General features: G+C 46.9%; 1 protein-coding gene across 8 annotated transcripts in view; it reads right to left on the reverse strand.

The window, feature by feature from the left end:
• The window catches only part of FRMD4A (FERM domain containing 4A), a 208,531-nt gene that overhangs the window by 149,904 nt on the left and 32,147 nt on the right, over positions 1 to 26,480 (reverse strand). For 2 of the 8 annotated variants that reach the window (XR_004779106.2, XM_035549542.2), the window contains exon 1: positions 25,092 to 26,038. The exons of 4 other annotated variants lie outside the window; for them this stretch is intronic. Coding sequence is in view for 3 of the 4 variants with exons in the window: in XM_035549542.2 (XP_035405435.1) it covers positions 25,092 to 25,250 (159 nt within the window). In the remaining variant the exon portion in view is untranslated. Of the gene's footprint in view, positions 1 to 25,091; positions 26,039 to 26,480 lie in introns of those variants that run through there. 2 more of the 8 variants (XM_050708272.1, XM_035549538.2) reach the window with 2 other exon arrangements.

The raw sequence follows: 26,480 nt of genomic DNA on the forward strand, positions 1-26,480 counted from the left end.
GCAGAAGACATTTGGTCTCTGAAGACTGATCAACCCTATCAGCTGCTCAATTACCATCAGAAACACAGTTTGGTGACCATTATAAATGTAGTTTCTGCAACTCCACAACATCATTGCAGTCTCTGGGCTACAGCAAACTAGGTGTGTGTGTTTTTTGGATGGGGAAGGATGGGTTTGTGATGAGGTCTGTTCTCTCCCACCCATTTCTCAGTGACATTTTGTCTCTCGCTATCCTATCCTCGTCTATAACCCGCATTTGATCATAACACACTTCCCCGTCTCTTGGGAGTGCTGTGAATTATAGCTCATTAAACCTTGAGAAGTGAATCTAGACTTTAGCATAACACATAAGTCAACACTTGCTAAGCTGATATTTCTTGCTCCTTGGGCTTGCTATATTTCAAAAAAAGGAAGAAATTATTTTCAGATTAGCTATAGCAGCGTATGTCACTGGTCAGATAGAATACACAGCAATTAAGCTACACAACAAACAAAATAATGTTTGGCTTTTGGCTTTGCAGGAATGCTATGATGCTGACTGCAATCTTTGTTTATAAGATTTTGAGTACATTTAAAACATTTTCAGATTAAGTGTGTTGAGAGGGTTGTTATTAAAACGATTCAGCAGGCTTATGATTGGCTAGATACATATTTTTGGGTACAACAAGTCTTTCTGTGGCAGTTCTCATGGGAGACTGCATGGGAGAAAGAGAGGAAATAAAACTCGAATGCACCACTGTCCCTGATGTTTGCAATATCACCGCTTAACTGCAGCATATAACAAAAGCATAATGGGTACAAACACCTGTGAGGAGTTGACTGCATCTGTGCATGATCCTAAGCACATTCAGGATGTAGCTAAGGAAAATAATGATAAAAGGCTCCCCCATGCCTTGTCTGCTAATTGCTTGGGAGCCACCACCTTGGATGGAGAGCACAGACTCACTGGTGTCCGAGCACATCCTCACTGATGTCCTGGCAGCAAAGGGGCAGGACTTTCTGCTCGCCAAGGACCAGGGCTTGGATGCACCCACATCTACCAGGCACATGGGCAGAGCAGGCTCACACTCCCCCAGTGGCTTTGTACCATCTTAGAGGGGCAGCAATGCAATTTCTCCACTGCAGCTCAGGCTCCTGGATTAGAGAAATGCTCATTTCCCCTTTTCCCAGCCCGCCCGCAGTCACGTCTTCCCCTCACCTTGCTTCCAGAGGCAGCTGCCTTTCTGCCGTGGCAGTGACCTTACACAGGGGTGCCAAATCTCATGATAGATAACATTCTCCCGAAAACCTGCTCTTCTGGACTGCTTCCAGTAGGTGAAGGAGAAGAGAGACCAACTCTATGCTTCTTAATTAATTATGTTATTTTAGGGCTTTATACTTTTTGAGCATTAGTACTTTTAAAAACAGAGCTTGCTTTACTGGTTAGAATGAAAGAATTAATTTGACACATTGGCTTACATTTTTTTTTACTGTCTGGTGACGCACACTTGCATATAGGAGACCCTCTCGCAGTCCGTTTTATAATACCAGCAATCACTTTTCATATAGGTTCACTTATTCTTGGTTCATGAAAGACTATTGTTCTTGGTGGGTTCAAAAAGTTCAGCTGCCAGCTTCGCGTGAGGCAAAGACTGAAATAAATGGGAGCTAAATGAAAGGAAAATGGACAAGGCCAATAGTTAAAAGATAGCAACTCCTGTGTAAGAGGAAAAAAAAAGTTTTTAATTAAAGCTCTTTCTCCATAATTTGCCTGGAAACACAGAATGAAAAGCTGACCTGGGTGGTCTTGTTTCAAAGGACACAAAGTTGTTTGCTTTGTGGAATTCCTGCAGGAACAGGCAGAAGTTTTTTCTGTCCCAAATAGGAGAAAGGAGTCAAGTGCGGAAACAAGTGCTGGGAGGCCAGGAGGTGGGCAGAAAACAGGAAAAATGCTGCCGGTAAAACTGATCCTAGAAATTGACAGTATTGACATCAATCAAAAGGGTGAGCAGTCAATGAGTTTTGTGTTGCTGATGATGGCTCAGCATGGGGACAAGACTGGCGATGTACCGAGCACAGCATAAAAGACAATTTTCCAGCACTGAGATTATACTTGCAGAGCACCCTGCATGCTCTGCATCCCACACCACACCATCAAGCAATATAATTGTAATGCTGGTAAATTAATGGGACCAGCCCGAGGACATGATGAACGTGCTGGGGGCTGCTACTCATACTGAGGCGCCAGCCACCCAGATGGGCACAAGCACAGAGACATGACATCCCAAGGAATGACTCACATTTAATACAAAATGTAGCCCAAATTTTGGCCAGAAACCCAAGACAAGCCTTGGGCAAAGCAGGACCAAGGAGCCAGGGGCTTCCACCACTGCTGTGGGCCCAGACCAGAGACCAAAGGATGGGGACAGCCCAGCCCAGCTTGTCAACCCAAGAGGATTAAATTGGGAAAACTTATCCATTAATAAAATGCTGCCGGTATTGTCACTCTGACAACAAATTTAAAGAGAAAAAGCTGCCTGTGCCTCCCAGTGCCCTATCTGTACACAGGTCTTCCCCTAAATTGTAATCACCGTTTTCCTCCTCCTTCCTCTTCACGGCTATTATTATCATTACTGGAATTATTGCTGTACAAACAGAGCGTCTTTCCATGTGAGACGATGAAGTTACAGTTTCACTCCTAGATGGCAGTATAAATTATTACATAGGCTACCCTATAATCTTTGGTCATGTTGTATGGCACAGTAATTGATTCCCAAGTCACTAAAGCTAACTAACCTGACTGTAAATCTAATACATGAGCAGTGTTTGCTATTAAAAAGTCAACATCTACAATAGTTACTACACTGCAATTACTGGGAAAATGCTGATTTGCTCTAGGCTCTAGCAGGGGATAATTGTAGCCTCTCTCGAGACCTTGAGTGTGATCATTGGTGGTGAACAGAGGTGTTTTTCCAGTGGTGGTGACGTAGTTTGTGTCCCTGCACACTCACACCCAGAGCCATACAGCATCACTATCCCTGTCACACACAGCCACCAATGCTGGGCTGGGTCCTTTCAAATGCATGTGGCCAAAATCAATAAACCCTGTAGGAAGAGCATGCAAATTCAGATTTTGAGCTGACACAGATCTTTGTGGCTTCATTAAAGTGCAAATATTGCGTTGATAACACCTGATGGAAACTTGCTGCTTTCTCCTCCCACTTAGGCAGCGGAGTCAAGAAATCCTATGGCCTCTGAATTTAGACCTTGTGGTTAGATCCTACCTAGAAAAATGAAGATATTTCATATTTAATTTTCTAATTTAAGGGCCATATGTTGGATATTTGCAAAGCATGCTCTGTATGTTTATGCTTTGTAGATGGAGAAAAATTGGGGAAGCATGCAGCAGCCACTGCTTTGCTCTTCAGCCACAGTGGAGAAGCTCTGCGCATCAGGACTTGGCTGGTCTCTGTCCTGGTGGCTTTCCATGGCACCATGAGGATGAGGAGAAGGCTACAAGGCTGCTGAGTTTCCCCGCAAGGAGGATGGCGAATGTCAAGGCCATTCCACTCATCTCAGGGCAGGAAAGCACAACCCTTTAGAGGAGCTGATTTCAATAACAGGTTTCCAAGTATTTTATGTAGGGCTGTGCAAAATATCTGGAGGGAAATCTGGAAGTCATTCCTTTTCATGGCTTTCACTAGAAGTTCCTTTTCCTGCTGATTTCCCCTTGCGAAGCAACAAGAAAGCCCAAGCAAATAAACAAGGCTATCCATAGGAAATACCCTATTTCCCTCTCATTTTTTTTCTCCCCCTAAAAAAAAAGATCCTTAAACCAGTGGGGGGCTGAAGATGGCTTGCTGCTTATGACAAAGAAAAATGAGAATCTGCCACCCACTTTGACATAAAATTGACTTTTTTTTTTTTTTTTTCTAAACTAGTGAAGACAACTGATTTCTACATTACCAAATGACCAGGGACAAAATGACATAAATTATGGCGAAGGGTTGTAAATGTCATTTTTATACACTCCCTGGCAGAAACAGCGAATAATAATCATAATAAAAAAACGTTTAGGAAGAGCGATTCATTTGACCCTACGGCTGAACGCTAATGAGCTCGGGTGCCAAAGCCAGCAGCCTGCTGCTGTTAGCACGGTCTGGGCATGCTGCTTCGGCCACATCTCCCAAACCCTGGCACCTGAAGGTGGGCATTCAAACTGAGCCCGATGAGCAGAAGGAGAAAAGCTGGAGTGAAGGAAGAGAAAAAAGAAGGTGGTAAAAAAAAAAAAAAAAAAAAAAAAAAGAAAGCCAGATGTAAGGGAATAGTTTTTTAAATGAGTCCATTTAGCGGTGCCTGTATTGTGGTCGAGCATCATTTTAATGGCGTGGCTGCTCATACATCATCGTGCTAACGAGGTAATGAGTAACTAGGTGCCTGTGTGTTACGCGATGCTTTATTTCCACCGAACAACCTGAATCCTAAAATGTTTGAAAAGCAAAAACAAACAGCTGGGGTGCTTTGGGAATGGTGGTAAGGGAGGGAGAGTGCTCAGAGCTGTCCCCTGGGCAGACGGCAGGGTTTTGCCAGGCTCCTTGCTCGGCTGACACATGAGCTGGGCTTAGCTTAGCTCCTGCAGAGAGGAGGAGGAAGAGGCCCCTGCCCTATCTCAGCCCCCAGCTCACTTGGGAAACAAAAGAAAAAAGCAGCCCGCCTTTACCACTGATTACCCTGCAACAGGCTGGGGCTCCACAGAGCACCGCCTCCTGCCTCCTGACCACCAAAAATTCCCCCAAAACTGTGCAGTCTGCAGCAGGATCAGTGCAAAAGGAGCTGGGTGCTCATGGCGGGACCAAAATGTTAAATATCTCCAGCATGCTCATTTATTTATGACTTCTTCAGCATACAGTAACTACAAGCAATAACTGGACTGTGCTCGGCGGAGCTGGATTGATTTGCTACTTAATAATAAAACCAGGCCCTCCGTTGATAATGGCATCCCTAGAAACCAGGAGGTCGGGTGAAAAATGCATTCAAGGCACAATGGTAACCCCAAGAGCTCACGTGGCTCCCCATGCAGAGCAGGACCTTTGCCAGATGCAAATTTCATACTGGCGACTGTTAAAACATGCTCTTTGTGGCCTCCCAGGCCTTTGACAGAATATTTACCAACTTTGGCATTGCAGCTGCTTAGCATTTTGACAAAGGATGGCTAAACACAGCTCCTTTTTTTTTTCCATATCTCATGGTTTTCTGAAGGTTGTGGCTCACTCCTGGTGCAATCTGCAGCGGCTGCCGGTTGCCTCAGAGTGAAAAGTGGCATTTGGGGTTAATTAGAGAGCAGCTTGGGGAGCCAGACTGCCCCAAACCCCTTCTTCATCTGCAGCCAGAGGAGCCTAAAGAGATGCAAATATCACAAATCCGGCCCCCACCGTGCAGTGCTCTGCAGACAGACATTTGTGCAAGCACGGGTGTTTCTCTAGCACTGCTCCTTGCAGCATCCTTGGGGCATCACAGCATCCTGCAGGGATGATACCTCCTAGGACAGCTATGCCTCAAATCACTCCAAAAAACCGCTTGAGACTGCTTTGCATTGGGACAGGCTTCAGGAAAGCCAAGAGGAGCGATTGGTTGCTCAGCACACAAGTTAGGGACACAGTCAGCTTCAAGGTGCCACCTCCCCATGAAGATTGCCCAACCTCATGTGAAAATAAGAAAAAAAAGCCAAGTGCTTGAGGCATGCACACTAAAGGAGACAAGAATGTGATGGGAATGAGAGCATTGACCACCACATGCTTGCCTCCATGCCTGCTGCTCTGGGCAAAAGCACACACAGCGCAGGCTTGCCTGCCTTGGAAATGCCCAGGACCTCTGTGCCCTCCATCATCCTGCACCTGCAAAATGCTTTGAGCAGTCCCAGCCCCACCGCCACGTCACATGGGATCCACATCTGGTGCCTTTACACTCGGCTGGACTGAGGTAGGCAGTGTAGTAAAATCAAAATGCAGCCATCATGTAGGTAATGACCCGTGCTGAGGCTGCGGTTGTGCTCGGTGCCACGGCTGCAAGGGACTGTCAGTGCAGGAGAGGCTGTCAGAAACACTTTGCAGGAGCATGAGCTTGGGGAACGTGTGCACTTGTCTTCCTATTACATGATTTTGAAAAGATGCCTCACTCTTGTAATTGGCTTATCATTATAATGATGTAATTATGATTTATAATTATCCATGGATAATTATAAAAGAAAGAGGGGGTGAAAGAGGGACTTTGGCTGAACTTGGTAGGTTTTCATTTGGAAGGTCTCAGTTCTGCCCTAATCCAGTCTCATGGTTGCACCAACCTGGAGGCAGATCCTTCTGGGGTTGTGTGCCAGGCAGTTACAAAGATGGGAGTTTGAACACTGGCTTTTTTTTCTACTCGGATCTGCATTCTTGGCACGAGAAGCAATACCCTAACTCAGAACCCACCTTCCCCTCCTTGGATTTACACGCATACTCGATTCAGTTTGCTGCAAGAAGAGTGGCAGTTTGTTTCTTGTTCTGTGGACCACCTTCTCATCTATATGCATATGTAAATTGGTAAATTTGATGTATTTTTCGCTCTAATGACGCATGTATCCGAGTGAAAACCAATGGCTGGCTGTGTCAAAGCAATTCTGAAGGTAATCCTGAAGCTGCTGTGCTTTACGTACATCACAGTTTCATCAGCCTTTATGCACCAGAGACAGCTGGAGTTGCCCAGCTGTGACAGATTGTGTTTTGGTCATTTGAAGTTGTAGGACTGCTCCTTGCCTGCCCTAGACATCATTAAATAGAATAGAGTAATGCAAAGTGGGCAGTGATGGGGGAAAAGTCCTTCCTGGTGAGCACCCAGAAGACAGCAGAGAAGTAGAGCAGGGGGGGATTACTCCAGCCCCATCACTTTGGTCTCCCCTGCAGTGGGTGTGAGATCCCATCTCTCTTTCCAGGGTTTATAGGACTGTGTGTGAGGCCTTCTTCATTTGGTTCCCCCAGTACTACAGTGTCATCACTGAGGTCCTGCCAGGGAGATGCCTGGGTCAGGGAGTGGGCTCTCCTTCCCTGTCACCTCTCAGTTACCCTCAAGGCTGGGGGACTAAGAGAGAAGCGTTCCCAGGTGATGCATGGGTCTTCTGCTGTGCACCACCTTTCCTCAGCTTTGGTGGCCAAGGGGGAAGGAGATGGGGAGGTTGTGCAAGAAGGCAGTCTCAGCATAGAAAACGCAGGCAAAGGCTCACATTTTGACGTCCAAGACTGTAGGCAAAGTGAACTTAAACCAGTCCTACCACTGAATGTCCTAGTTTGATGGAATCAATGAAATGCCAAATCATCACATGACTATACATCCTGGTGGGGCAAAGTCTTCTGATCCAGCCTTGAGCTCAGTGGTACCCTCTTTTCACCATATATTTCACGTTCAACTTTGGAAATCTTACAACCATAGAATTGTTAAGTTTGGAAAAGACCTCCAAGATCATCTGGTCCAACCACCATCATCTGGTCCAACCATCAAACACATCACAGCTGCTATGAAAATGAGATTCTCTTGGTCTGCTCAAAGCAAACTCTTCCATGGAGAATGATCTGAATGGCATGAATCTATCCTCCTTTTGCTGTGCCTGTAATGAGCCCAGCTTTTCCACAAATCTCCATCTCTGAACACCTGGCATGGGGGAGCTGGGTGGTAGAAACTCATAGCATGAGCCAAGAGCTACTTTATTCTGCAATTTGAATATTTTGAAATATTTTAGATTTTATACATTCTCCTTCAGCCTACGCAGATTATATATTATCTTCACATAAATGTGTATATTCTTATTCTTATCGTTCTATAAGGAAACATAATTTATTCTTATTCTCCACACAGGAAATGAGCTTCCTGAAACCACAGCTACAGGGCTCAATTTTTCAGCTCAGGTGGCAAACGCAACGGTATCAGTGGGGACAACGGATGCAATGCGTCACATTGGCCATGTGGATGGCCATCCCAACAGGGGTGCCAGCTGCATCATTACGATACCCTCTGGCAGTGGCTCAGCAGCTGTAAGAGTGTGCAGAATTAGTAATAAATTAAAAGCATCCTGTGAACGTTGTTGCAGGATATGATTAATTTTCACATGTGCCAATACCACAGCAAGTCAGATCCTCTGCTAGCATAATGCTGATGAATTCTTGACTGTGGGACTTGTCATGGTATGTGCTCGCTTGAGACTCCTAGCCAGTTTGGCCATATCAGCATATATTATACTGGCTCCTGCACTCAAGGTCAGATCCTGGTGAAATTAGCAATTTACGGCAGGGAGAAGTTTGCCTTGCAGCAATGGATGGAGATTAATATGAGTTGCTTTGCATGCTAATCATTGCATTTCAGGAAAACATATGAGATTTGTAGATCTGGGGAAAAAAATCCCAGGATATTTTCTGTTTTCAGGATTTCTGCTTTTCTATATTTATTTTATTTTATTTTATTTTAAGGAGAAACCTTTAAGAAGAAGACTTGATTTGGTCACTGTTCCACTAAAACTCCTTGTCTTCAGGCACAATTTTCCTGCCATGATGAACTGCACAACTAGGAGGTTTCGTTCAGAACCAGAACAGAATCCAAAAGGTTAAAACATGAGAAACTTCCTCAAAGTGGGATAACCTATCACGTCCAGGTCTTAATCAGCATTGCTGGGAAAGATTTTAGGATTCATTGCATCCCCCAAGCTTTTGGAGATAATTGCAACAATTGTCCTATGTTGCTTTCCTTTTAATGCAATACTAGGAAAGTTTTTGCAAAGCTGCGATGTATGAACTGAGTCTAGACAAAGCCCCTGCAAAACGGTAATGCGCAGAATAAAAAAGTGCTTCCAGATCTGAGGACCCCCTGCTGGATTATAACCTGCAGCATATTTCCAGGTGATTTGGAAGCCTAAAAGTTTGAAGTTTCCATGTCAGAGAGTAACAAGGCAACAGCTGGGGGTGGGCCGGCTTTTCCCCAGGTCAGAAGTCACTGCCCTGGGTCATTGGCAGGAGTGTGCTCACGGAGCTGGGGGCTCAGGACCCCACTCACCTCCTTCCTGGGCAGGATTTGCTCCGTGCTGGGAGATGGGAATTAGTGAGTGCCCTAGGTCAAAGGGAGCTTGCATGGGTCCAAGCCACAAACTCAAGAGCCAGAAGAGACCACAGTGGGCAGAACCACTAGACAAATTTTGAGACTAAAGTATGTCGTGAAATACAACATCCATTGCAACATGGAAGGGAAAGTGTGGGGAGTGCTGGCTCCTCTGCTCTGCTCCTCACCCTGGTGCCTGTTCCCACATCCCATGGAAGCAGCTGACCTGACCCAGTTCTCCCTCAGTCCACTGCAAACCCACTGCCATAATTCACATTTACCCCAGTGCAACCACAGACAGAATTCAGCCTTTTAACCTTTCCCATTTCCCATCCCACTGTCCTTTCCCTGGACTTACTTCAGCCCTGCAAGAGGAATGGGATGGGTACAGCCTGCTGTGGCTGAAACATCCTAGATGGGAATGAAAAGTCCTAATGTATCTCCATGGATACTTGTCTCCCACAGCATGATCAACCACCATGCGTGGCAGAAAGAAATAAAACAAGAAAAAGCCATTTCTGGAGAGCTATAGGGTGGAAAACCCGTTCTTTGATGAGCAGCTCGCTTAGGCAGCATTCAGGCTGTGTTTTCCTGGTGCTTGGGAGGAGCAGGTCTTGCGATGACACAATCGTGTCCCTGCTGAACTGTTGGCCTTTGCAGCCTTTGGCTTTCCTGGTGACTTATAGAGAAGGGCCCTGCTCACTAAGCTGTGTTTACCCAGCTGCCGGAGCCTCTTCGGGGCTGCCACGCACGGGGGCCAGATGTAGCATCAGGGATTGTGGGAAAGAGAAAAGCAAAAAGTTCAAGGAGAAATAAGTTCAAGGAGGATAAAAACCAAGGAAGAAATCCTGCTGGAAAAGCTGTATTTAAGCATGGGATAGCCACGTGTGTGAAATCCCTCATCCCTCGGCTGGGAGCGAGGAGGTGTTCCAGGTGGGATCGGTGCGCTCAGTGGCCGTGCATTTTGTCTCAGCACAAAATCTGGGGAAGAAACATGCTGGAGACCACACCAAATACGCTATTTCTCTGTACTCTGGTGATTTGGTAGATTTTAGTGACTGAATGACACACAGTATTGGGGTTAGCAATCTCAGCCAGTGTTTAGCAGAGGATCTCTGATGAACCCAGGGAAGTGACACCCATCTAAACTCTCTGAGAACCACCTCAGCTTGCCTGGCATACAAATATTGAATGCTTGCTCGCAAGTAAGGGGCTGCGTATCAATGGTGCAGCTTCTAGCCAAGGTCCAGGAGAGGTCTGAGTTTCCTTTCCCTGGGACAGCTTTCCCTGGGTGAGAGGAAGGGAACACTACTGCAACCCAGGGCCAACACTAATGCTATCCCCAACCGTAACCCTAAACCAACCCTAACCTGATGTGTATGTCCCCTCCTGTCTGTTCATGCAGGGCACAGAGCACGGCCCCAGCTCTTTCCATCCCAGCTGTAATTCATGAAACAATTAAAGCTGTGTACTGGGGCTGCTTTCCCTTCAAGGGATGGTGACGTGAGGGCTCGCAGGGTTTGCTGCCTCCCCCGAGCTGCAGATCCGTCTCCAGCCACCCAGCCACCTCTGCACCCACACACACAGACCAAGCGGAGCCTTTTAGCTCCCACTCCAGATTATATGTAAAGGGACTCCAATGAGGAGCAGGAATCAAACCCATTTTAAGCCCAGTAGCTTGGATTGTGAGTAAATCAGTACGGGGAAATCCCATGGATGTGGATTTATTCACTGTGCTTTATGCAATCCCAGCCTTGCCAAAAGGTGACAGAATTCCCACCTCAGTGCTGGGCTCATCTCAGATAGCTGGGGAGAGAGACAAATGCCAGCAATGTACAGTAACTGCTTTCTCTTAAAAGAGACTGAGGAAGAGGAGCAGTAATAATAATAAAACAGGACAAAGACACACACTCAGCCCCTAAGGCTTATAGAAAACAGCTTAGCCTTCAATAAGCAATTCTTTGAAAAGAAATTAATGGGAAAGGTTACAAGCCCTCTCTTGAGCTGAGCCCGTCAGACTGCTCTTTCACATTGTTACTGCGAGTGGAACAAGGCCTTGGCATTTATTTCTTTTCATTTTGGATGCCCTGAAAGGCTGCGTTGCTCACTGGACCTTGCATTTTTTCCTATCCCCTCTGCACAATGCACTGAGAAATTCTTCCTGCGTAATTCAGTGGGGGATTCAAGCTAAGCCCAACCTGCACACCCCAAAGGGCAAAAAAACATGGCTGCCTGCTGGACTGGGGGCCCCATCTCACCCAACCTGAGTCCTCCTCCCAAGAAGGAAGCCAGAAAAAAGCAGGAAAAAAATCAGGGTTGCCCAAACAGCACTGTGCCTTTGCCCACAGAAGGCAGTAGTGTGATAAAACTGGAAGGGAAATAAGGTTAAAGACAGGGTGGGGACACGGACCCTGCATTTTGCAGACGCTTTTTGAAAGCGGGGTTCCTACGTAGCTGTGCTCAGTCACTAGGTGGTACTGTGCATCGCGGCTTGGTGCCTGCCTCTAATTCCTCGCTGCTGTGTTTGTGCATCCTCTGTGCTAGAGGTTTTGCTGGTAAATGCTGTGCTTTGAGAGAGAGAGCCTCTTGTCCACGTCCTCTCGGGTGCTTCCCACACAGGAAGGCTGAAGGCAATAAAACACTTCTGACTCAGCTAACATGCAGCGCTGGTGTCTGATTTGAGTTTGTGCTGTCAAACGGCACACGTTTAATGTTGCCTTGCTGAGCTTTTTGGTGACACCTTTTGTCTCCAGATGCTCAGGCTTGTGAAAGGAGAGGAAAATCCAAAAAAATGAAGGACAGTAAAAAAGTAAAAAGGAAAAGGAAAAGGAAAAGGAAAAGGAAAAGGAAAAGGAAAAGAAAATGAAAAAGAAAAAGAAAAAGAAAAAAAAGAAAAAGAAAAAGAAAAAGAAAAAGAAAAAGAAAAAGAAAAAGAAAAAGAAAAAGAAAAAGAAAAAGAAAAAGAAAAAGAAAAAGAAAAAGAAAAAGAAAAAGAAAGAAAAAAAAGATGTGTGAATCTCTTTGTAACATAACCTTTAGCTGTTTGAGAGATCTTTATTGGTCCTACCACTACCCAGCAAAAGGCAAGAGAGAGGTTGGTTGGATTTTCTTTGTGCTTTTTCAACTTTCTGGAAACAACCCAAATTAAATTAAAGGGGCTCAAAAGAACCTGGAAAGGGCAATTTTGATGCCTTGTGCTGGTGAGCTTGAGCAGCCCAGGGCTAGTTGCTGAGGGCTGCCCTGCCTCAGTAGCGGTGTCACGTCTTGTCCCACACCTCTCCCTGCTGCCACCACGGGTGTTCAGAGCCTCTCCCAGTGCCCAGCCCTGGAAGCAAGCAAGCCAACACAGCTTTCCTCCTCCTCTCAAAGGCTTCAAGAGAAGATGTTACATGCCACCAGCCAGCACCACCAGAAATATTTGTATCCTCTATCCTTGCCTAATGTAGGGACAAGAGGGTGAAAGAGGTTGAAGACCAAGGTCAATACAAAATCCTGCTCCTGATATATACATACATACATATATATATATGTATATTGTGCATGGGAATACAACAGTTTCCAAGGCTGTTAATCCTGCTTCCACATGTATGGTCTCAACTCTATACAGCAACTTTCACTTCTACCAGCCCACGGTGCTGAAATCTCTCTCATCTGTAAGACCTGAGCCCATGACACAGTCTGCATTGCCCATGTGAGCTGTGCTGTCTCACATTAAGGTATCTGTTATGCTTACTGCAGCAGATATAAAAGTTTACTGTGTTATAAACTTGGACCATCCCAAACCCGATCTGAACAACAAGAGCAGGAAACACCAATGTGCAGGAGGCAAAGAACATACAAGATCCCAATACCCTACAGTCCCCAAACTAAAGCTGGGTGAAGAGCCTACAATATCCTCATTTTGGGCCAGGACAATGGACCCGAGGCACATCTCACCCATCAACCTAAAAGCATTGCTAATTTCTGCATTTTCCCTCCTCCCTCCAAAATGAAGCAGCTTATCCACCACTTCCCAGCATTCAGCTACCCCCCAAAAGACTTGTCCAGTCCAAAAGAGCATCAGAAAAAGTGATGATCTCAGGTCCAGCTTTGTCCCAGCCTGTCTCCAGACTTCGCACTGCTGTGATGCTACCAATTTAAAATTCCCTTTGTTTTCATGGCTACAAAGCTGTCAAATGATTTGTGATTCTGCAGATTTCCCTAACTGTCAAACAACCCAGCAAAATGCTTTCAGGTTATTATTATTATTATTTTTGTTTTCTGAGGGCATTTCAGTTTACATGAAGACCTTCTGGGTATTTTGATGTAAAAAGAAAGTGTATTATGGGTGATCCAATTTAGGGCAGTGATGACTAAGAAGGGACTCTTCATCAAAGGGTCGTGTGCTCCGCAGCTGCCGGAATACAATGCTCCATCAGCTGCACCCTCTCCTAGGGTGCACCACGGACGTGTGAAGCAGTGCTTGGCATCCTAAGTGGTGTTTGGCTTTTGCCTCAGAGGAGCTGGGAGCAATGTCATCTTTACAAATGCAAATTGCAATAAAATTTCAAAGCAATGCACTTTAATTTGCTTACGAACAGGAGGGTGGGTATAGGGGTGCAATTCTGGGCAAGAAGAGCTAGAGCAAAAAATACTCAAAAAGAAGGGAAGAAGCAGCAGATGGGAGGGAAGCAAGTTGGCTGATCCTGTAAGAAGGCAGGTACATGGTATTTCTAGGGCAGTGGAGCTCTTCAGGGTCACAGGCTAGTCAATACTTCGGGTCTATCACTCTGTCCAGGTCTCATACCAGCTACTGAAACAGGAGTCTGCTTGCACCAGGTGCTCTCTTTACATCACCAAAGCAAATAGTGTCTAAGAATGAAAGAGGGTCTGTGAACAGAAAGCTTTGGAGAAGACCTTTCCTTCAAAAAAACCTTGGGAGAAAATCCCAGGAAGCCATCCTGAGGCACTCATTCCTAAAACACAGCAAACTTTCAAGACACAGGAGCAAATGTACCACTGAGAAATATTATGTCTGGGCTATATTAACAGCAATTAATCCCTGGAGACCTGCAAGGTGTCTGGAGCCCTGTTAGAGGGTGGGGAGGCTCTTGAACAGCGTCCAGGATAATGAGATCCACTGAGAGTCGGATTTGTGAAATGAAAAGGGGTGAGGTAAACCAGTGGTTATCAGCTCTGACAAAAATTAGCTCTGTCCACCCTTGAGCATCAGTGAGCCATTTCAGCACTGTGTGTGCCGTATTCCCTGCTGCATTTTCCTGGCCAGGTTTCATTTGCTCCCAACCCTCCCAAGTCTGATGCAAGGAGGAGAGGAAGCTCTAAGGGCGATTGCTCCTTCGCCACCCACAGCTCATGGATAAGGCCTAACCCGTTTGCATTAGTAAATGATAGATGCTGGCACAGGCTGAAGGCAGAGTGGGATTGGGCAATCCCAGACCTGTGCAGGACAGATGGGCCACTTCTGGTCTATTTTTCTTACCAACTATAAGATGAAATGAGTCAACTGAACAATTTTGTGCTTGTTAAAGTACCCACAGATAAATACGTGAGCAGTTTTGCTGTTATGAAGTGGTGTGGCTGGGAATGACAGTCTTCAGTCGGGGGACAGAGGTGGACAACTCCTTGGAGCCAAAGTTTATCGAGTGATGGGTCAAGGCTTAAGCACTCCTGCCTGGTTTGGTGCTCGCGATGGGGTTTGTCTGTGTCATTATCACTCCTTGTCAAAGTCAGCAACAGCCCTTGAACCCTGGGCTTTGCACACCCAGCCACACAACAATCCCCTCGCTACACATAGGTGCAAGTCAACTGGAGGGCAGTGTCTTCAGTTTTGGGTGGCTCTGAAGCTGTGTGCCCCTTGCTGGAGCAGACACTTGAGAATAATGAAGCCCTTAGATATGAAGGGCTTTAGCCAGGACAGCTACAGGAATGTCTCCTCACTCCTGCCCGGACATCCAGGCGCTGTGATGATAACACACAGAAAAACCCCGGGCAGCAGCAAGACCCCCAGTCCCACAGACGAGTGCTGTTGACACTGGCTCCTTTGCAGGAATTCAGGATTTCAGCTCGGTGCTATATTTAGGCTGCTCAACTACTGATATTTTCTAAGGTCCTTGGCCTTTGACACGTAAGCGTATTTTCTGGGAGGAAAAAATCCGACTCTTTACTAAATGGTGGGAAAATGCAGCCCCCAGAAATGTGAAAGTTTCTGAAAGTGGAGCCAGGAGCTAGGAAGCGAGCAGGGGAGGCTGCGTGATAAATGCTGTCTGTTGGCTGAGCCAAATGCTGAAGGCAGCCCTGTGTCAAGGAGCCTGGGCCTGAGTTAGTGGGACTCAGCTGGCTCCTGACACTACAAACCTCCTGACTATTTACATTGCAGCTTTTACCATGAGAGGAAGAGGAGCTGTTAAGAGCTGATTATCTTGGGACAAAGAGGAGAGAGGTTGAAAATGGGACACGCTTCTTGCTTGAAACGTATTGTCTGCAAAGCAACATCTGGTGTTTAGGGAAAAAAAGGGGGGGGAAAAAATCCCACTTCCAGATTCCTGCTCTAAGCGTGTTACAGGACCGGGGTCCGAGGGGAAAAGATTTCTGCGAAAATGGCTTGAATGAAAGGATCCCTTTGTAGGAGGCTGTGACTGAGAAATTACAGGAATGTTTGTGATGTGATATAATAGTGGCAATTAAGAGACATTTCAGATGATGAATGCCTGAGAATATGCAATGCAGCACACTTCCCAGAACTTCTCTTTTTCCAAGATGAACAGTGACTCTATTCTCCCCTTAATTAGAAACTATCCAACCCCCGTGCTGTGTATTCCCCTTCCTTCTTCCCTACCTCCTCATCCCAATGACTGCTGTAATATAATTTGTCTGGCACAATCCGTTCCTCGTTTGCAGGCTGGTTTTGCAAAATCCTTAACTGATCGCCTGAGGTTTTGCAAAGCCGAGCCCAGCCAATGCTCCTGCTGACTCTCAGGGTTGCTGTCCCAGCTGTGACTCCATGCACGATGACCTGCCTGACTCTCTAGGCTCCTGTGGGGCCCTAAAAACTATTAGAAAAATGTTAAAAAAGAAAACAAAAGTGGAGTTCAGCCCAAGTACAGCCACTTACAGTAACATAAAATTCTCAGCCTGCAAGCAGCTCACGCTCCATCACACAAGCTGTTGTTTCACCAGGATGGAGGTGACTATACAAACACATGCAGCCCTTAAGCACACAGGGGTTGACACCAGGCCCTGTGGAAGTGGAGCAAAGTGGGTTTGCAAGGGTTGTAAAACCCACATTCCTGCCCTCCTGGAGCTTTACGAGAGCTGCCAGCACCCCTGAGTGCCGGTGGCTGAAGGCTCCCACGCGGCCCAAGTGGTCGCACGCAGCAGTGCTTGCAGGTTGTGCAATGCTGCAGACATCATCCAACTCCTGCCAGGTGCCGGACAGACACTGAGTCCCCGTTGGGGTGCCAGAAGGAAGTTCACAATGCGGAGTAATTTGACCTTGGATAACTTTTTGCATTTGAGACTTTGCTCTGGCTGCCTTGCGGAGCTCTTCATTGGGACTGGGGATAGGAGCTGCCCCCAAGTACGCTTTGTCAGCTGTTCTGGAGTCCTCAGTGGACTCACGTTGTTAAAAAAATACCTCCCAAACTGAAAGAGGAGTAACAAAAAAAGGCAGAGTTTGAAAACCCGTGATTATTTCCCTCCAGCTCAGCTCCATAAGCTTCCAATTTAAGAAAAGGACAACTCTCCTAGGAGAGCCCACTTGAACACAAGCAGTGTGTAGTAGGTTTAAATAAAAAACATTAGAGATTAATCAAAATGAGCAGACACTAAAAATGGCTCTTTATACTTAAACTACAGAAGTAATTCACGTATGGATGTTGGTAAAAGACTCGCTGTAGCCTCTTGCTTGTGTCAAAGGCAGGCAAGGTTAATATCCTCCTCAGTCCAACCTGGGGGGAGGGAGGAATGGGAAGGGAGGCAGGACATACCCCGACCTTGGTGCCTTCTGCTACTGCCATTGCAATGGCATTAAAAGTCTTTGCTCTGTTCCTTTTTTTTTTTTCTTCTTTTTTTTTCCCCCCAAACTGCCATGCCCAAGAGCAGCTGTTTTCTCCAAACATTTGGATGCTGTACAGGATCGCATTAATGGCACAAATTGGCTCCATCTTTGCTCCTTGAGAACGTCCAAAAGAAATTTCATCCACTGAGCAGAGCCTTTGGTGGAGCAACAAAGGCATTTTGCAATGAGAAGGAAAAGGCAGGCTTTCCCTGTGATGATTTCAGTTTGCACAGGAGAAGAAACAAGTGGAAACCTGATGGGAGTGGACCCATCCTGGGGCTACCCTGGCTCCCAAATTCAGGATGGATTTCTTTCTCTGGGGGAAAAAACACAGCGAAGGGGTTGAATTGAACAGAAATTCTCCAGGAAAACTCCCCACTGGTCTCAGTTGCTTCAGAGGACTGAATTGTTCAGAAATGTGTCTCTGGGGAAGGCAAAGCTCTTACCAAAAGAGGTTTCTTGGGGCATTCTGAAATGCCTAAGTTTTAATAACTAAAGCAGCATGAGATGCTTCCCATCTTGTGGTTCAAAATATTGAGCAGAAAATAGTTACGCCTCGGAATACTGCAAATGCAACATTCCCCTTGCCTTGCTGGTAGGTGCATTTTTTTTTCAAAGCAGGGGATCCTCCGTGGGGATCCTCTCCATTTGGGAAGGCTTGTATTCCTTGGGGAGAGCAGAGTTTTCACCCCTCAAAGCCAAAAGCAAAGACAGGGACAGGAACCCCCATATCATTGGCAATGGACTTCAATAGAGCTCAGCTTTGGGTCAGATTCAAACCCATCCCTGGCTGGAAATAATTCACATCACTTGTGTCTGCTGCTTGGCTGGTGGCCTCTGGAAGCTGAATTGGCAATCTTAACCCGTTTATTAGTGGGCTAGAATTAGCACCCTGAAAGACTATGCCCGTGTTCATAACCCTGGGCAGCCAGGCTCCTCTTCCAAGAACAGACTTGTGCTGGAGATTGAATGTTTCTGACAGAGACACAGGTTGGAATAATCTATGCTGGAACAAAAGGACACCCAATACTCCTCCTGATTTAAGAGACTGCTATTTTTTCTGAGAAAAAGACATCGGTCACGAGGCTTGACCACTCGCTCTCCTCCCACAGCCACCCCAAGGCAATTTAATGACTCAGACTCAGGCACTGCCCAGTAAGCCCCTGGCGTCCCATCCCTGCCCTCCAGGAGATCCCTGTGACTCTTGCCTTGACCCACAGCTGCCTCGGAGAGCAGAAGGAAAGATGAGACAGCACGAGCTGCTGAGAGTAGGTATTTAGGGGCAAATGGGCTATTGCCCCTGACTTCCCAGAGGTGAAAGCTCCTTTGAGCTCCACAAACACTTTTTATCTCAAAACCTCAGCCCTGGGCAGGACATCCCAGCTATCCCCCAGGCTTCACCTGGACTGGGCTCATATTGCTCCCTTGCACGATGCAGTGTGGGATGGATACCAGCCCTTGACAGGCTGACTTGGCATGCCCAGGGGGTGATTAACATGCATGCCCAGCTCAGGCTTCCTCTATAAGCTGATTTCTTTTTTTCCTGCCTGTTTGGATACGTTCTCTGGCTAAGATGAATTTTTAACATTTGCATTTTCTTTCCCCTCCCCTGCCTGTCTGACCCTCTTTGCTTCTGCCTGTAACAAAGATGGGGTGAGAAACTCTGTGAGCCAAAAGCTCCTGAGCAGCTTTTGGAAACACGTGAGGCTCATTAGCCCTTTCTGCAGCTCTGGGGCTTTTGGACAGAGGGCTTTTTCCTCTTTTTTTTTTTTTTTTTTTTTTTTTTTTTTGTGATTAGTGTCGGTTGCCATTGTCGGTTTCTTTTAAGGGAAGCAGTTCAAGTCACATAAATGCTTAAATATGTAGCAATAAAGTTTGAGATTTCTCAAGGACAGCCTCAGAGGCCATGGACTAGCTCAGCAAAGTAATAGAGAAAAAAAAAATCACAATTGCCTCCTACTAAAGTGGGAATTAAGGAGACTGCAAGCTTGGAGGGGCCTGACCCAGTTATGATACCTCAAGGGGTGGCTTTAGGGAGCCTGGATCCTCCTGGAGGATTCCCTGGAGCACCATGGTGCCCCGAGGACAGAGCATCCCCCAGCAAAGAGCTCAAAACCCAACTAACCAATTGAAAAGCCCTCTGCTTGGAACGAGGAGAAAGGATTTGGGTTTGCTAGCTTGAAGTGAGTTGCTCCCGATAGCCTCAGCTACATGCTGAGACCTGGATAAAGTTTAAGCTACTTATTTGTGGATTTTTCTGGCCTTTTCTGCTGCCCACCCAACACTCTCACACACCTAATCCCCCATTTCCTCAGCCTTCATCGTGCTGGGAGCTGACTAGATTAATGGGACATGCTAATATGTCAGGCCTGAAAGGAAAGCAAAGAGCTGGTTGTGTTTGAATTCCGCATTAATCTACTTGGCAATGAAGCTATAAATCAAAACCTGGAAGTTTTACCAATCTGAAAAGATGTGTTTAACATTCCAGCCCTTTCCTTCCTCTCTTCTGCCCAGCATCGATTTGCAGAGCCATTTACAGCGGCACGGCAGGCTTGCAAAAAGCTGCTTTTACTCCTGAGCCCCTAACTATTCATAGACACAGTAAGATGTCTCCAAGGCAAGCAGGACGAGAAACGACAGTGAGGCAAGAATGAATTTCCCAGATTGTTCCCTGATGAGAAGAAAGACCCCATTCCTGATAGCCAGTTCCCAGAGAAAGGGCAGAAGGGTTTGGGGCTGAAATACAACATCTCCCAACAGCTGGCTGCTCACCAAAAGGCTCCAGTGTGCTTGCCATTCTGCTGTGACTTCAGCAAGATGCCAAAGCAAACAGGTTTGTTCCCTGCTCCCTTCAGATCTACTACACCTCTCCACGAATGGGGAGGCATTGTCCTACACCTCATTATGCTCCTTTCCAAACCAGGGCCTCTGAGTGAGCCTCTCTCAAGCTTTCAACGTCTGTTGATGTGTCCTCTGCAGGGAAAATAAAATTATGGGTGTGGGCTGGTAGATAAAGAGAGTGAATTATCTGAATATCAGGCCCAAGAAAGGTCCAAAAAGGTTGGAGGCTGATGTGGCTGAGTGTATCAGGGTGGGAAGGAAGGTGGCAGACAACCTGGTCCTCCTCTGCTGGTGGAGCAAGGAAGGCAGAAACCACAAAAACCATCTTCTGGGCTTTGATACCTGCCATCTCTGGTCCAAGAGGAGTAACGGTGTGTTCAAGCACTGCAAAAGCACCTTCAGTGCTAAGGGGATGGGAGTCATGGGTGATTGATATATCTGGAAACCAGCTAGTGAGCTGGGAATTGCAACCCAATTTTGCCTTGCAGTAACCTCTGTCCTGGCACTGGGGTGCCCAGAGCCCCTAGATGATCCCAAGGGACCTTGGCTTCTCCATTTGTTCCTACAAAACCTCCTCCATCACTCCTTGGCCCTTTATCCTCCTGCCAGCATGGCAAAAGCAGTCTCTCACTCTTCATTTCAGGTTTAACATTCAACCCCCGGACGCTACAGCCCAGCTCCCCTCTTAATCCCATTATCTATAAGTGGATATATGGGGAGCAATGAGGTATTGAAGGCAATTCTGCTCTTGTGTCTATAGCCCCAAGCGAGTCATTTGGGCCGTCTCTGCCTCAGTTTCTAGGGCAGTAAAATAGACATGATGCTGCTTAATGCCTTTGCAAAGTGGTTGGTGAATAAAAAGCAGTGCACTACTGTGTGCAGGAATTAAACGGCTGCGAGGTTTGGTCCTGCAGCTCCTCCAGAGGCTGCTCCGCATCCTGCCTGGGACTTGGTGGGAGTAGTTGGTGGGATTTGGAGCAGACAGTCACATAAACACATTTTTACTGAAGATGTAGGTCCCGGTCTGCTTAATGTTCTTTGACACTGCACAGGCAGAGCCGGGAAGCTAAAACATTTGTTGATGGATTTGGAGATTAAATAAATAGTGAAATATCTTCAGGATGTTAAAGTACAGAGCTCACTGCCTACCCTGCAATAAAGCAGCCCTCCCCCAGCAGCTCCTAAAAGGGCAGTGTTTCCGCAGCAGCCAGCACTGTGTTCTTTCACAGGGCCGTTTTTTGTAGGTCAGAGCAGCCAGACATCTTCTGGGCACGGGTAAAAATACACCCGGCAGCTCAGTGGCATCTTGCACAACTGAAAGCTTCAGCTGGAAGTTTATTCTTTGCTAATCTCCTTTCTTCGATGGGTTACAATCACGCAGTTGGAAAGCCAAATGGTGGTTCACAGAACACAATTAAAATACAGCAAGCATTCAGCACAACTGACATAGAGCAAGTAGTGAATACTAGCCCAATGGAAACAGGGAGAACTTTGGAGGGCCCAAGTGTTTGTTCAGACTGAGCAGACCAACGCACCCCTGGGAATTGCAGGGGACTTGCAGAAGGATTTGCTTGCTGGGGAGAGAACTGTGGTCTGAGACAGCTGATGGCATCACTGTCCCTGGGGATGTTCAGGAAAAGGTTGAACGTGGTGCTTAGGGACATGGTTTAGTAGGTGACATTGGTGGTAGGGGGATGGTTGGACCAGATGATCTTGGAGGGCTTTTCCAACCTTAATGATTCTGTGATTCCATGGCACTTTGCCTCGGGGTACCAAAGGTTCTCAGGTGTCCTGAGTACCACAGCATCACTTAAAGACAAAGAGAAATGGCTTTACTCAGCATCTCCAAAAGTCAAATCCAGTTTGAAGAATGAAGGAAGAATTTTTGATTTTTTCAGTCTCTCTTATAACTACTGCTCACAGCCTGAGCAACTGCAGACTTGTGATTGCCATGTCAGTACGGATCTGACGGCTGAAATCTGCAGTGGACAGGATGGGGTCCTAATCAGCACACACAGCATCACCCCAAACTGCTATCCCATCTACTTCTGCTAGTGCATTGCCACTGAATTCCCTACAGCCAAGAAAGCAAAGTCTCACTTGTCAGGAATAAAGGGAAATGGTGCCCAGAGATGGGCAGTGACTGCAAGGCCTCTGCGTTTTCTCTGTTTGGAGAAGGTAGAAATTTTGTTACGTTGAATTTGGGCACCTTGGTTCTGATGTCACTCAGGAGGAAAATCCCACGCTCTGGTGGGAACCTGCATGGATGTTCTCCATGGCCACGAAGTAAATCCAGGTGTCATGAAGGTGCAGAAGGTACTGGCTATGCATGGACAGGCTGTGATGGAGGCACCTACAGATCTCCATCAGGACAGAAAGGCGCTGAGGAAGCTGCCAGGAACCAGACTGATGCTGTCGGGCAGAGCCAGGCACCTCGCCCTGCTCAGACCCCTTGGACCAGGTAAACCCATGCCTGGTCTCAATGCTCACATCCACATGATCACACAAACACATTTCCCTGTCACCTGCTCCAACCTGGTCTCTAAGAAATAAGGAGAAACAATGAGAGAAATGTTTTATGCTGTACCGATATCCCCAAGTCAGCCCCAGCAGGGCTGAGCCTGCAAGTGGCTCCAGAAGCACAGAGTCACTGGGAGGAGATTAGATCAAAGAAGAAAGCAAAAAGGAAAGGGATATGTATATATTGATGTATGAGAATGTTTTGCTCAATTTTACAAGGTTATCTAATGTTTCTTTTTAGGCCTGTTTCAGTTCTGGTGCCAGGCAGAGGTCCTACAGCTGATCTACACTCCACTCTCAAGATGCAGTAGCAGCAGGGATTAATATATTGCAGCAACAAAACTAGCACAGTCAAGAGATTATTTGTTCATCTAAACACCAAACAATGTAAGAACTCTCTGTGTCCGGGTAGGAAGTTATTAAGCTGTCAGGCTCTCTGTCCTGGCAATACTCCACTAAAATACTCCGTCAGCATTTAAGCAGGAGATGCTGGCTGCTGGAGGAAATGTGGCTAGGATTAACATGCATAAGTTCAGAGCCTGTTATCAGCTCATGCTGGTCACTGCTAATACCATTGCTTCTGGCTGGCTGTGGAGAGCAGCTATGAGATGCCTTTCCCAAGCAAAACCCCACCCAGCAGCAATCTCCCAGTACCTGGCCCACCACTGTCCCTCTCCTAGCTGGAAGCTCATGGGTGATAAACAAATAACCTCAAGCAAATAAGGTGGCATGGTTTTAATGAGCTTCTGCAGATGTTCACCCATTCTGTCTGAGAAATGGGCAACCACTCAAGCCAGTTTGTGTCCCACCCTGTCCTGTGAGTGTCAGACTGCATTGATGGTCATGGGGTGGGAGGGGAGGCATCCTTGCCAGTCCCGTTCTCCTGATGGGTCTAGGGAAGGGGGATAACATGCCATGGACATGATATAATGCCATGGAGGGCAGCTAAAGATGTGCACGTTGTAATGCAAACAGTGCACTTGTGCACGTGCTCAGTGCACATCAGGGTAAATGTGGTAACAGACCACCGATCCCAGGAGAGCTGTCACACTTCCATGGGCAGCAGCATCCCCTTGGTCTTTAGGCTGGGTAGGTGATTCATAGTCTGAGCCTCAATGCATCTCATGGCTACTCAGTTTTTAGGGATGGTTTTACATGGATAGAGGGTAAAGGGAGATTCAGCACCGAGCTGCCTTGCTTCCCCTTCCTGTGGCCATGTGGGCAGCTTGGTTCACATGGAACCATCACCTGATACGTCCCAAGGTGGTTTCAAGCTGTACCCAGTGCCAACAGGGCTATCCGTGGGATGAGGGGTCCTTCTGGGCAATGGGTTTGTGTTATTGGCTGCAGGCACCCCCTAGGATAAATGAATACTTAGAATAAATGTACTGCCCATGCCTGCTGAATTCCAAAGGCAGCCATAAAATCTATTCTTGAAGTCGGCAGAAACCAAAGCGTGATTTGAAGCTGGTTCAAAACTTGCTGAAATTACCCTAAGCCTTCTCTTGGTTTCCCTCTATGCAACACACACAGTTTCTACAGGCTCTTAATCTGGCCTCTTCTGTATAACTTGGCTTCACACATGGAGACTTCCAAAGCACAGGAAAAGCAAAACACTAAGCAAATAGGAGTAGCAGAAAATGCCTTTTCCAAATGCAAACACCCATCAGTCAATCCAACGTCCAGCATCAGCCAAACCAGTGAAGCCGATAAATATTGTAATGGGTTTGTCCCTGCAGCAGAATAAACGTCTAGCCTTGGTTGTCTGAATAAAAAAGCAGACGAGCTGGATACCGGCTGGCTTACAGCAACATTTCAACCTTGGCTCACCTGCGGACTGGAATAAAAGTTCCTACTCAACTTGGCATCCAGTTCCAACATCTTTGCCATGACGTTAACGCAGAGGATTTAACCCAGTTTAGTTGGTCTCAGTAACAAACACAACTTATTAGAGCTGTTAGCTTAGCTCTACAGAGCAGCCAGCCCCAAACCTCTGTGTCCGCTGCTCAGAGCAGCAGAGGGGAAGGCAGCCTCCATGCCACGTAACACATTTACTGGATAAAACAAAAGTTTTGGGCAATCAGATGCCTCAGGCTTGCCAGACTGAGCAGTTGGAAGGCATTGCACAAGTCACCAGTGCCTCTGCAGCTTAAAACCAACCATGTCTGCCCATTTTCTACCAGCAGGTTACATGTCTTGAGGTGTCCTTTCCTCCATGCAAGTTATAAATTGCTTTTGTGCCACCATGGGGACAGCTCGAGGACACAGCACAGCTAAGGCTGGCCATACTTACAAGTATAAAGCTTCATAAGGAGAGGGGACAGATCAGAGTGACCCTTAATTCCCATTATTCCCCACCATGCTATGGGAAGGAGAGTTGTGATCGGTGTTCAGCCTTGAGAACCCCACCACCATCCTCAAATCCTGCGTTTCTCCCCCACTTTAGGTCTCTGCCCCACCACCTGCAGTGTGACCCACAGTGGGTGGTAGGAGCAGGACTGGAGCCCATGTGGCTCTCCAAGAGATCTCCCTTCTGCAGCGCCAGGATTTGAAGTTCTGGCCTGGTGTTTTATAACCCTACCTGATAAACGGCTCTGGAAATGCACCATGGCTTCAGCATGAGCTGCAGGACCCTCAGATTTCCAAAGCGGCAAGTCCTCAGAGCCCGGGACGTCAGGCTCCACACCAGGCTGTCCCAGCTGTAGAGCAGATCCTCAAAGCCAAAGAGCACAGCAGCCATGCCAGCTCCCCGTGCGTTTTGCCTGTGTCTCCCTGCTCGGGGGCGATCGGCTAGTCCCCAGGCGCCTTTATGGACTGCAAGGTTAAAAAGTCACTGCCATTTCCATCAAAGGAGGAGAAGCAAAAGAAAAATGAAAAAAAAAAAACAGAAACAAAAAACAAAACCCCCAAAAAAACAAAACCACCAAACCAAACCCGACAACAAAAAAAGCAGCAGCCAAAATAAACTGGGGATGTGCCTTTCTCCCTTCGCACACACCCTTCAGGATGTGGTTTATCCCTGTGTGTGTCTTCTCAAGGCGAGTTCTGCTGCACCCAGGGGTGAGCAGGGAAGAGGTAAAAATACCCCTCCCGACTTCGGGAGGCAATTGCACATCCCTCGCGGAGGGCTTCTTGGATGCACTGCATCACTTCCCAGCTCTCCGCTGCAGAACCAAAAAGCAAACTCGGATCCAAAGTCATCACTTTGAAAGCTCGGCGCTGGGACTCCATCCAGAGGGAGGAAAAAAGCCGCTTGCTCTCCCTCTGCCAACATTCCCAAGACATTCCAGAATGGGGCTTAACTCTTTCAACCACTCCCAAACAACAGCTGGGAAGACAGCTTTGCCACATGCAACGTTTCATCCTTTTGTTTCGCACGTTGACTAGCCATTGCACGGTTACAATCCCGTCTTTTTTCCACCCAAATGTCTCTTTTGGAGCTTTTACGCGTTTTGGACCCAGAAGGATACTCAGTCTTCATGTGAGACTTATGTAACTGTCTGAAAACCACCCTATTTACCCAAGGGATGATATCTTGGAAAGTTGCATGGATTAAAAAATATCCATTTTAAATCAGTTTGATTCAGCTGCTGTCTGTGGACATATTTTTAACCCTTGCCAAGCTTGAATTAGTAAGGGTGGGTCTCATCCGAGCAAGCACAGGAGAATGTCTTTCAGTTCTCCCCATCTGAGCTGGACACCAAAGTGCCCTTTTCAGCCTATGGATGTGAGGAACTGCATCTGACATCCCTTCCTAAAATAGGTGTTGGGAGGAGACCAGCTCCCTGCCTGCTTCCCTGCAGGAACCCAGAGCAGCTTGTCTGGGTGGGGCCTTCATGCTGCCAGCACCTGTAATCACAGAGGAAACTGGTTGGGTAAAGGCAAAAATAATTTATCAGCACAAGGCCTTTGCAGTCCAATTAAATCACCATAAAATCCACTTGGGTAAATTGCAACAGCTTTATTTATT

The sequence above is a fragment of the Cygnus atratus genome, chromosome 1 (genome assembly GCF_013377495.2).
Source record: "Cygnus atratus isolate AKBS03 ecotype Queensland, Australia chromosome 1, CAtr_DNAZoo_HiC_assembly, whole genome shotgun sequence".
Taxonomy (NCBI): domain Eukaryota; kingdom Metazoa; phylum Chordata; class Aves; order Anseriformes; family Anatidae; genus Cygnus; species Cygnus atratus.